This window comes from Nothobranchius furzeri, chromosome 10 (genome assembly GCF_043380555.1).
Source record: "Nothobranchius furzeri strain GRZ-AD chromosome 10, NfurGRZ-RIMD1, whole genome shotgun sequence".
Lineage (NCBI taxonomy): Eukaryota > Metazoa > Chordata > Actinopteri > Cyprinodontiformes > Nothobranchiidae > Nothobranchius > Nothobranchius furzeri.
The window spans coordinates 52,027,921-52,041,010 of record NC_091750.1 but is presented as its reverse complement, the minus strand read 5'-3'; the positions used below and the strand labels follow the sequence as shown (position 1 = coordinate 52,041,010).

At 40.8% G+C, this 13,090-nt stretch overlaps 1 protein-coding gene across 4 annotated transcripts in view; it reads right to left on the bottom strand.

Annotated features, from left to right (window-relative positions):
• Positions 1 to 13,090, bottom strand: part of gabra3 (gamma-aminobutyric acid type A receptor subunit alpha3) — a 203,493-nt gene that overhangs the window by 85,008 nt on the left and 105,395 nt on the right. For all 4 annotated transcript variants that reach the window (XM_070555743.1, XM_070555744.1, XM_070555741.1 and 1 more), the window contains exon 3: positions 4,233 to 4,357. In XM_070555743.1, coding sequence (XP_070411844.1) covers positions 4,233 to 4,357 — 125 coding nt within the window. The remainder of the gene's footprint in view (positions 1 to 4,232; positions 4,358 to 13,090) is intronic.

Sequence of the window (13,090 nt, the reverse complement as noted above, 5' to 3'; positions counted from 1 at the left end):
AGAAGAGAAAGTGGCAGAAGACGACAGGGTTTGGGCTCTTATTTCCTGATATTTGGACATCTGTCCTCTGATTGGCTGAGAGCAACACAACTCTACCATTGACTCGGTTTGATCTGCAACACTGATGTTTAATCTCCACAAATAACACAAGTCTAGAGAGGTTTCCCATATAATGGAGTTGCTAATGCTAACAGTTAGCTTCTACTAGCCAAGATCTGCTGTTTCCTGGATGCTAAAACAGCAACAGCATTCCCCGTCGTGATTTAAGTTGGCCGAGTCCATGAACGTTCAGTGATCTGTCAGGCTTTTCTGAACTGAGCGTTTTTCTGTCTATTTTCTATCAAAAGCTAATGCAGGAAATAGGGGTAGAAGACCAGTTTCACATTCAGCCTGCAGAGTAAAAAAATAAATCATAAAAAATGGTTTCTCCGTGAACCTGCTCTTTAAAGAATGTATTTGTATAATAATGCCAAAATAAGAATCTCTCTCATAACCTGTCTTACTGGCTCCTGTTTGAACTTGTCATCTGTTTAAAAGACGCCTGTCCACACCTTCAATCAGCAAGACTCCAACCTCCACCATAGCAAAGGCCAGAGATTTGTCTAAAGGACACACCAGGGACAAGACTGTACACCTGCACAGGTCTGGGATGAGCCAATCTACAATCAACCGTTGGAGCAATTAATACAAGATCTCTGACAATCTCCCTCGACCTGGGGCTACATGTGAGATCTCACCTCACGGGATAGAAATGGTTTTGAGAACAGTGAGAAAACAACCCAGAACTACATCAATGACTTGAGGTGAGCTGGGACCACAATACCAAAGGTTCCTATTGTAACACACTATGTTGTCATGGATAAAAATCCTGCAGCACTGGAAAGGTCCCCCTGCTTAAGCCAGCACGTGTCCATGCTCATCTCGATTTTGTTTTCATCACCAAATTCGGTATTTTCAAAAATGCGCTGTCTCAGGAATAAGAAGAGTTAGTACTGCTTTGATCAGCTTGTTGAAAGATCTTGGAGTCCCTTAAAATGACATTTGGATCAGAAATCTTTATGTGGTGACTTTTCACCATGATTATTAATGAAATGTGATCCAGTTCAATTAGAAAACAGATCCTAAATGTAAATGGAAGCAAGTCTGAAAATGTGATGCCTTGCTACATGAAAAAATCTGAAATCATAAGTTAGTTATGATAAAAATAATTGATGTTAGTCAATAGGAAATTATTTTAATAACTTTATTTTATCATTCAGACACCAAGAATAATTACATTTCCCTCTCCATCCTCGTTACATTTAACCAGATCAGCTCTCCTAATTATGCATTATTATGAAATAATCTGAGATTATGAAGAATTCGATACAATTATAAACAACATTTTTATGCTTTTTCAGAGACGAAAGCCTTAAAAACTCAGGAGAAAATCTAAATGGATAAAGGATCCGATGCAGCCAAGTTTCTGTCGAGGTAAATGTAATATAACTGGACAATGTTATGCAATTTGAGTGTTCAGATGTGCTGACATCTGCTGTGTGGCTCATGTTATTACATACATTTACATAAGTAATGAGACTGCAAGGGGCAGAACACTACATAGTTAGCCTTTGGGTCAATGACTCCGCTGACCTATGAGCACAGCAGCTGTAGCACACAAGCTGAACCCTGTTAGCTACATCCGTACCTGAGCCCTCATCCCAGAGGCTGTTTCTTTGGAACAACAGAGAAAAATCAGTGCTGAAGAAATGGACATCATTCTATGTGTCCTCAGAGATGTGAACATGACATTAATGAGCTGCATGTGGTCTGCCTTCCCAATCGCTGCCATAGAGCCCAGGGTATCCACCCTGGTGGTTCTGGACCCGGTGGGCACGCTCACAGCTTGAGCAACAAGCACCAGAGCAGAAACGAACGTTCCGGCTGACTGAGGAATACTGAGGGCTACTTGATGAGCATGTTGTTGGCTTGCCGTTATGCAGCATGCCGTCCTCGGAGGGATGGATATTTGGAAGAAATGGTCTCAATTAGTGGGATTTCCACTGACATATATGCTTATTGCCATTTGGGCATGATTGAACAAAGACTCCCACACAGGGGAGGGTATTTCCATAATGAGCCTGCAGAAAGTGACCAGACTACATCATGATCCTGCTGCTGGTTTGTTATTTCTACAAGCCACAAAGCCGCTGATGACCAGCAGATACTGACTTTGTAAAACTGCTGCAGCGATGGAAAAAATGTATTTTTCTTGGTAAAATCTACCCAAACACTCAATATTTGACGGGAAAATATATAGCAATTCTGACCACGCTACTGTTTTGATGAATGATTCTACTCCAACTTTTAGAATGACACCTTTAGTAAACTGAGTTATAAAACACATAAGGATTGTTTATAGGATGAGATTTGTTTTTATTTTTCACTTATTTGCAGTAAATTCAATGAAAGCATGAAATGTGGTCTAATAAAAGGCCTGTTGGCAATATGAATGTCTACGCATTGTATGGAGGCTCTGAAGCTTTTTCATAACTTTTAAACCTGTTTAGTTTTTTCCAAGCTGCTGACGGTGTTGACAGAAGGACCACACATGCCATTCCAGCTGTGATGCTTACTCGTGCCTTGTTCAAATTCTTTTTGATGCATTTCATAAAACTGATCTTTACCAAAAAAATGGAGCAAAGCCAAGTTGGAACAAATCAATTCAATATTGAATATTCAATATTATATGAAATAATATTCTATTGGATTGTCCATTGATTACTCGAGTATTTTATTTGATGACGTTTCAAGTGAAATGAGATTGTGGTCTGTTGCTAAAATTATTTAAAAAAAAACAACAAAATGTTAAATGGATCAACAACATGTATTAAATTGATGCTGTCTTGTTCCCTTTTCCCAGCTGATATTTACAGTTAATAAATATTTTATGGAACAAAAACAGACGTATATTTCATTAAAAGTTTAGGTTTAATATCACTCATCTTAGTCTAAACATATCTAAATATATTCACATATGATCAGTAGAATTTAATTATTTCAGTAACATGTTCAGTAGTAATCTACTGGAAATTATAATAACATTTAATATCTGCTAGTAACAATGTAATGGTGGCATACCTATTTTATTATGTACCGATTGGCAACATAATCCAGTCCAAATTATAATCAAATCTAGAAGCGTTTGTGAATTACATGCTACAACGGCTTGCCGTAGACCTACTGCATTAGCCAATCTGCCCGTAGCTTAACTCTTGATCCCAAACTTTGGACCATTTCTGCATTTTACAATGGTTTCTGTCTTTGCTGGTCCCTCTATTTTCCTCCACAGCACCTAGATTACAACATTGTGCTACAGTAAAATGTGTTCAGACTGTTAAAAATGAACGAGGATATTAATGAATCAAACCATTCAACTCATTGATGATTCCTTTCAGCCCTGTTCCTGTCCAATCATGCCAAGAGGCTGGAGGTCTGTTGTACTGCTCACAACCAAACTTCCTTACATAATATTTTTTAGAGAAAATAAACTGATGTAAATAAAGAACATACATTTTGAATTAGAGCAGGATTTCATGTCTGAGACACTTAGGCTGATAAGACAAAGCCCATCATTGGTTCTTTGGAAAGGAAGCTAGAATTGGGACCAAATGTTTTGTACATGTAGACTTGAGTTTGTAACTGTAGACTGAGATGTGCATTTTGAGAGTTGTGATTGAAATTTGTACATTGATTATTTTCTTCAAGTTACAAAATGAAAGTTAGATGTCAAGTACCAAAAGTTATGTGTTACTAAACAAAAGTTACTTGTTACAAAACGAGAATTACGTGTTAAAAAAGTCACATGTCACAAAATGAAAGTTAGTTACAAAACATGTTACAAGTTACAAAACTTGGTACAAGTCACATGTAATATTGTCCCAATCGATATGGAAAGAGATCTAGTTGAAGAACAGTTTTATTGTGTTGACATGCGCACACATAGTTGTTTTTTGTGAGCATCAGAACTAAGATTGCACACAGGATATGAAACTATTTGCTGATTTTATTTTGCTCCTTATGTCTTGGCATCAGAATCTCTCCCTCGGAATAATGCAGCATGTACACACTGCTCGTGTTTTTAATGCATTGCAATGTCTGCTATGTTAATGTGTGTTTGCAGTTTGATGAAATCAGAGCACAAATCTTTTCTGCGTGGGTGTGAGTGACCTGGCTAACACAAAACGCCTTACCTCCCAGTCCAGGACGCAGCCTGTTGTCGTATCCATCCAACAGCCTGTCGAGGATTCGGGTAAAAATGGTGATGTTGTCTCTGCTGTCATCAGGCAGCGGCTCTTTGTGGCCGACCACTGCCCTGCTGCGAGACAAAAAAATCAAAACTCGAGTCAACAAAGTGAAAGAAAAGTTGGATTCTGACAAAAATGAAACCCAAAGCAATCAAAGGCCTTCAGAGGAACTCCTGCTGCTTTTATTTATGCTCAGAGCTCTGTATTTGGGGCCACATAGATCCAAAACACTAATTATTTTGTAACGTTTAATTAATAAGTTGTGGGCAGAATTTGAACCACCCTGATTAGTTTGTTGGAGGCATTGTGTCAAACTTCATCAGCATGCTTAATACGTCTCCAACAGGAAGGTCTTAGATCAGCAATCTGCCACACGCCTCGATCAATATTGGAATGAGAATGTCGGCTTGTGTTTGTTTTGTTGTAATGTATTTACAGCCTGGTAGATTTGTATTGACAAAAAAAACCCTGCCGAACTTATGTTAATTAATTGCTTCCTAAAAATAAAACGACATGTTTTAATTTTCGCTGTCAGCAGCTCTTATTAATTTACACGGCTCCCGAATCTCCTGCAGAACAATCCTGAGGTGGGATGAAAAGGCCACTTTATTGTGGGTGGAACACGGATGAGGTAATGACTCCCATCTTTAATTAAACCAAACTGCCCCAAGGAGCTGACCTATAATATCCAAATACTTCTCATCAGCCACGACTTCATGTGTTACGCTTCACTGTCGCACACTCGGACTTGCGTCATTTGCTCCAAAAGGAGCTTTAAGGATCTCATATCTTGACAATTACCATAAATGTTTTGAACAGCAGTCCTTAATTTGATCTTGCTAACTTCTTCACCTTTTGTTTTTTTAAATTGTGCTGAACTCCTGCCTCTGCAGATGGAACCCGCCAAAGTTTATGTTACAGAATGAGCAACATGAAGCATGCACCATCAGTGGCTGCTGGCGTGTTTTGGATCAGTGTGAAAATACAGAAGGAGTGAGGTGTTAGAACAGCTGCAGACTGCGCGGGCAATTATTTTTGACTGACTTTCTGAAACATTGTTTGTTTGGCTGCAAAGTCAAGACATCTGTTTGTGATTTTCTAAAATCTGTTTTTGTTGTCTTTACTGTTTCAGATATGTGGATGTTTGGATGTGGACAAAGTAGAATACAACACCAGTGATGAAACAAAAACAGTGCACTACTCAGAAATCAAGTCTTTTGACTTTAAAGCTCTCATTCTCGTGTTACTTCAATGCATTTGCTGTGGTCCCTAGAATAAATTAAGTGAGTCATTTTCTGTGAGGAGAAAAAGCTCTGGCGCTCCTGTTTCAGGATATGGAAGCTAGTTGGAAGCAAAGAGGGCAAAAAAGAAAAGAAAAAGCCAGGATTTAGAATCGTACTCATTATTATTCATACCATTCAGACGTTTCGCTTCTGATTGGCTAACGGCAACAGACTGCAGCACTGACTTTGCTTCTCTGCAACGCTGATGTTTCATCTCCACAAATAACACCAGCCTGAAGGAGTTTATCCATGTTGTGGAGTTGCTAATTTCGATTTTATTTTGGTAATTTAAAAGGAAAAAGAAAGAATACAATAAAACAGAATCTCAATTCTAGTAACCAAAAAGGTGTAGGCTGAAGACTAGCTTTTTATGCCTACCCTATTTACTCAGTTACATTACTTATCATGAAACAATGACAAAGAAAGATAAAAGTAATGTAGTAATAAAAATGAAAATAAGATAAAAGCAATACAAATGCTAATCATAATTGAAATATTGTGAACAACAACAAACATAAATCAGCAAGAGGAAAAATACACAGAACTAAAGACAGAACTATACAAAACTACCAGTAATCGTAATAAATCGATGTACGATATAGATCAAAATAGAAATTTGAATACTATCACTTGTGCAAGAACATTACATTTTCATTGACATCTACCAGACACACTAGACTACATATGATCCTTATGGAAGTCTTCGTCTTCGTCTTCCTCCGCTTATCCGGGTCCGGGTCGCGGGGGCAGCATCCCAACTAGGGAGCTCCAGGCCGTCCTCTCCCCGGCCTTGTCCTCCAGCTCCTCCGGCAGGACCCCAAGGCGTTCCCGGACCAGATTGGAGATGTAACCTCTCCAACGTGTCCTGGGTCGACCCGGGGGCCTCCTGCCAGCAGGACATGCCCGAAACACCTCCCCGGGGAGGCGTCCAGGAGGCATCCTGACCAGATGCCCAAACCACCTCAACTGGCTCCTTTCGATCCGGAGGAGCAGCGGTTCTACTCCGAGTCCCTCCCGAATGTCCGAGCTCCTCACCCTATCTCTAAGGCTGAGCCCGGCCACCCTACGGAGGAAACTCATTTCGGCCGCTTGTATCCGCGATCTCGTTCTTTTGGTCATTACCCAAAGCTCATGACCATAGGTGAGGATTGGGACGTAGATCGACCGGTAAATCGAGAGCCTGGCTTTCTGGCTCAGCTCCCTCTTCACCACGACAGATCGGCTCAGCGTCCGCATCACTGCAGACGCCGAACCAATCCGCCTGTCGATCTCCCGATCCCTCCTACCCTCACTCGTGAACAAGACCCCGAGATACTTAAACTCCTCCACTTGAGGTAGGACCTCTCCCCCGACCCGGAGGTGGCAAGCCACCCTTTTCCGGTCGAGAACCATGGTCTCAGATTTGGAGGTGCTGATCCTCATCCCAGCCTCTTCACATTCGGCCGCGAAACTCATAGCTCCTAGGATCATTAGGGCACTCAAACTCCTCCACCACGATAAGGTGACGGTTCAAGGAGGAGCTTATGGAAGTATGACATCATCTTATTTACGTACATTTTTTTGAATGATTTTACAGTGCTACATGACCTGATTCCAGTGTCCAAGTTATTCCAAAATTTGACTCCTACTGCAGTACAACTCTGACTCCTAAATACTAATGGTTAGCTACTAGCCAAGATGTGCTCGCTGTCTCCTGGATGCAAGAATCGACACAGTCAGTCTGTAGGTGAAACTCAGTTACTAATCATATTTCAAGGTGTGAAACACTTAATCAATACATTTGGTGTGGTCTCTAGAAGGAACGCATGCCTTGTAAATCATACTCTGGTTAAATATAAAACAAAACTCTGGTGCACCAGTTTCAGGAACTAGAAGCGAGCCACATCAGAGCTGGTCTTCAGACAGCAGGTTTTACTCTTAAGTCTTATTTCTTGATGTCTCGCCTCGGATTGGTTAACTACGGTGGCCCTGAAGTGCAAACCACAAAAACAAATCACTTAACGCAACAATAAATTGAAAAGCGCAACAACAAATTCACTAAACACAAAAACAAATGTGATTTGTGTTTGCATTAAGTGATTTGTTGTTGCATTAAGTGATTTGTTTTTGTGGTTTGCACTTCAGGGCCACCGTAGTTAACAGCTTCATGACTCTATCACCGACTCCATTTTCTTTGCAACGTGGATGTTTTTAATCCCTACAAATAACACAAGTTTGGAGGAGTTCTGCTGTGTGTTGGAGCTGCTAATGCTAACGGTTAGCTCTTACTATTCCAGACATTTTCTGCCGTTTCCTGAACGCCAAACCAACAACATTCTTCCCTGTCGCGAGATGGGTGAGTCCATGAATGATAAGTGACAGTGTGATGGTAGATCTGTCAGGTTCACAGTCTATTTTCTATCAGAAGCTAATGCAGGTGATAGGTGTAGGAGACTATTGTCATGTTCGGCCTGCATGAAAACTCAGAGTGACCAATTCTAATCAGAAATAACATGCTTTTAGAAACTAACCAGTTTAAAAAAATAGTTTCTTAGTGAAATAGCCTTTAAGCTCAGAACTTTGATTCTTTGCTGAATAAGACACAGTGAGATATTATCTGTCAGAGATAAATAAGGACAAAAAAACATACTAAATTAAAGGAATGCAATATGTTTTTTCCATTTTTGTATTCTGGTATAAATATTTCATTTGTGGCTGAATCTTAATTTGATTTTACTTTGTGCAAAAACAATTTGCTGTGATTTTGAGAGTTTAGCTAAAATCCATCCAGTGGTTCATGAAATATTTTGCTCACAAAGGTAAGTCCACCAGGTATTGGCATAATCTTAAAGATTACATGCACCCTGGGTAAAACCCTCAACATTGAAGTTCTGAATCTACAAAACTAACTAAGTCTACCTCATGTTTACTCACTCCTGTAAGATTTGTAATCCATCTTAAATCAGCTGACCTCAAAAGTTATTGATGTCTAATGATTACGTTGAGCGAGTGTTTACACACACAGGCAAAAACATGATCACACACCTTTTAAAGCAGGCATTAAAAAGTGCTCATAAACAGTAAAACAGAAAAACAGGTTTTCATTGATTTTTACTCAAAACACATTAAATATTCAGAGCTTAAAGCAGCTCAGGAGCACTGGTAAAACACCAAATACTAAAAAGCTTTAGGACTGCAATAAGAAGTCACTTAATCATGAATCATATATCAAACAAAAAGCCTCTGTGGCCTCTCTGACAGCCGCAGTGCAAATTCAAAAATTAATGAGAAACCTTTAGTCCCCCAAGCGTCGGCCCCATGCTGAAATGTGCACTCTAGAAAAACAAAGCTGTTCTGTGGTGAGTAGCATCTGCATGTTTCATTGGAGCACACACACACACACACACACACACACACACACACACACACACACACACACACACACACACACACACACACACACACACACACACACACACACACACACACACACACACACAGTTGGAGCCAGCTGTTTAAATCCACTGATGGTTGACAAAGAAATGGGACATTCCTTCTGAATGTGACATCCTTTTTTCTGCTTAAACACACACGCTTTACGCTCATGTCAGCTGATAGTTTTTCTTCTTCTGTTCTCTTTGGTATTCACTTAAATTCAAAATGCATAGGGAATGAGGACGAGACAAAATAGTCATTATATTCCCGAACTATTTACCCACGAATAAAATAAAAAAATAGATCAATCCCTTTTTCCAACGGTTGACATTTTTGGAAAGTCTGACTGTGGCCTGAAGCAGAATTTATAATAAACTGTAGAAATAGAGGACTGTGTCGTCGGCGTAACTGCAGCACAAATTTCACAAAAGCAGTTTTGCCCCGTTGCTTGAGTGTGGTGCCAAATCTGACATATTATTAATCATTTATGCTGGTTATGTGTTTAGCATATAACTAATGTTCATTAATAATAGCTATCAGGCTTTCTGACTCATTTGTTCTGAAAGCTGAAGAGTGAGTTAAGAGTGAATTACAGGAATTTGATCATGACATAAGTGATATTGAACATTATGTGAGGCCAGCATGGAGGGCTGAACTGGCTACAATTAAAAGTGACTTCATGAATAATTCATCAAACTATTAACCTCAATATAAAAAACGACCTAAGTTAGATTTAAACACTTCCTGTTGATGTGAGGTAGTTCTGATTAAGTTTAAATGAAAAATGTTGTCATTTACCATTTAACTGGCACTGACTAAACATCAAAGCATTACAAGGCAGCTGTGATTGAGCAAAAGGCTGGTTTATGCTTCTCTATCAGCTCCGTCTGTCACAGTTGTTGTGTGCTTGGGAAAGTCACTTCACCCTCCTTTCCTGTTGGTGGTGATGGGAGGGACCGGTGGCGCCGGTGCTCGGCAGCCTCGCCTATGTCAGTGTGTTCCAGGGCAGCTGTGGCTTCACTGTAGCTCATCAACACCAGCGCGTGAGTGTGTAGCCATGGATGAATGACTGGTTGTGCTGTACAGCTCTTTGGGGGGTTGTCGAACCCAAGAAAGTGCTGTATCAAAATACAGGCCTTTGCAAGTTAACACAAACCTGACAAGCCATCATATATGTAAATATATAGTCCGGCTATGGTCCATTGATGGCTGTCAGTCGTAGGGCGGGATCTATGATATACGAACAGTCGCTGCATGTATTGGACAACAAACAATGTGACGCACTCACTGCTATGGATGTCAGTCAACAAAGCAGTCAGCCATAATCCGTCAAAGAAGGTGCTAAAACATCCTTTTTCTGAACCAACTTTAGTGCCTCTATCTGCTCTTGACTCAAATAAAAGCCCAAGTCTACATAATCCAGTTGATACCAGAAACGTTTCAAACAAGCCATTGCCATATTTGTTTTTTTCCATTAACATCCTGCCCACCAACAGAGTGCTATGATTGGCCCACCAAACCAATAGAGCACAGTGATTGGATCGCTACAGTGCCATCGCCATCTTGGTGTTGCACACCTGACTGACAGAGCACTGTTTTTGACCCACTAAACTAATAGAACATTGTGATTGGACCGCTACGGATGTCAGTCAACGGGGAAATCCAGCACACATAATTTTTTTAAACAAACACACTCAGATTGCTCAGCTACAATACTGGCCATGTTTGTGGAGGTTCCAATAGAGCGTTGCTAGAGTGACATGCAAACCAAAATTACTTTGCTTTGGCAAAGGCGATCTAGATTCTAGGCTAATTTAGCGCTATGATGTGTCGATGCAAGCCCTCTGTGACAGGACTGCAGAGGGCGATGGAGACATGCCCAATTTTTTAACTGCCCATCGAAAGCAATCAAGAGCACAAGCATTGGATTGGTCAGCACATCACTTCTTTTTAATTTCCAAGGAGCTCTGCCATTCCCCCTTCAAAAATTAAAATGGTTCCGAAGATATCAGACACATCAAATACCTTCTTGCAGGAGCTTTCACTGAAGGAGAACAAATAAATGCAGCAGACTTTTTAGATGTGGAAGAAAACCGTGGGAAATGTGGCTTTGAAGGTGGCGTCTGCATGAAGAGGTGGAGGAGAATGAAGAACAAAGTCTCTGAAATAAATGAAAAAATACAATAAAGTCTGAAAGGAAAACATTTTGTTGGAGGACCCATAGGATGTGACAGATATTAAGCTTTCTCTTACTGGGCTTTGCTACAGACACTCTTGTAAGTCTTGCGATTTCCGTGACATGAGACCCTGAACCAGATTTCTCCCCAGGGCGAAACCAAGCTACCTCCATGTCTCACGGTAGGAACAGGGCTCTATTCTTTGTATGTTGCATTTTGGCGTCTGTAAATAGAGCTTACATGACTTGCTGAACAAAATTGTTCTAGAACAGCGGTTCCCAAACTTAATTAGCCGCGCACCCCCTTCTAGGGTGACCAGATGTCCCGCTTTGTGCGGGGCAGTCCTGCATTTTTCCCGCAAATTAAGGCCCTGTCCACACGTAGCCGGGGATCTGCCAAAACGTAGATATTTTTCTACGTTTTGGCCTGTCATCCACACGAAAACTGAGTTTTTTCACACGAAAATGGATCTTTTTAAAAACTCCGGCCAAAGTGAAGATCTGCGTTTTCTCCGTTTGGGTGTCTGCGTGTGGACAGACAAAACCGGAGTTTTAAGGTCCGCAACGTCACTTTCCATGACAAAAAAATGCTGACATCACGTGTGCGACCTGTGTTTACACTAGCCGGCAGCATGGATGCCCTCAGAGCTGCGCTCGCTTTATCAATTGTCCAAGCGCTTTTTGCTTGTTTGTTTTTGCAAGTGGAATTACTGCTCCTTGCGGAAGACCACAGACGAAGGACGAGGTTAAGAACGGGGGAAGTACTGCCACCTACAGGTCTGGCATGTCCTTAACCGTATTTATCCGGGTACGTGTGGACAGAGTTTTTTTTTAACGAGGTGGTGTGGATGCAAGTTTTTGGAGGGGAGGATATTCGTTTAAAAAAAAAACCCGGCTACGTGTGGACTAGGCCTAAGACTCATGAATCTGTGCTTCGCTGCCACATGGACTAACAAGCAATCCTGGGGGTGAGGTTCATAACTGTATTTATAATCCCTAAAGTTTTGAAATCACTTTAATATGCTTTAATCACGGAGTAGGCCAACCATCGCTTTTCTCTGCATCCAGCACCTGCTTAAATGTTCTGACGGCGCAGAGGAGTTCTGAGCGCTCTGTCTGAATCACTGCGGCGCAGCTCCGTAGAAGGCTGAGCTGAGGATGCTTTTGTCACTGCATCTCGTTAAGTGCTATTTCAGCCAAATTTTTTAAATCACTCCCTCCTGCATGCGCTCTTCTGCACCCGTTGGCCGTGGTTCCGCTGGATTGCGTCTGTGACGCATTACAGCGTTGCTCCCGCAGCTTTTCAGCGTGCTGTCAATAGCGAAGTGCGTTGAGAATGGTGTCAGTGTGAGATAACGCTTCATTTTAAGATGGGGTGATTTTGAATAGAATTTTTAATTTCGCTTGAAATTTTACTTATTTTAGATTTGACAAGGGAAATGTTTGTTTACACATTTTATTGTGAGGGGGAAAACACTAATTTGAGACCATTACATTTTTCACCTCGTGCACCCCCTAGCGGCAGCCAACCCTATCCACACTTAGGGAATCCCTGTTCTAGAAGATTTGTTGTTTGTCAGAAACACATTTTCTCACTTTTATGGTCTGCTTTCAACAGTAGTGTCTCCGTTGGTCGCCTTACATTTACGCCTGGTTCACATGGCAAGATGAATAAGCCAATTAATAACAATCAATCAAAGCTTTATTTATAAAGCGCGTTCCGCAACCCTGTCAAGAAGCCCAAAGCGCTGAACATGGTACAGTTGTAAGTAATTATACTGAATAAATCAACAATAAAAGAAATTCAAATTACAAAAATACAAATTACAAAATACAAAATGGAAATTACAAGATAGATGAAACATTCCGGTAAAATACAAATGTGTGAAACACAATTGGATTGAGTGGATGGATTGAGTGTACCAATGAAA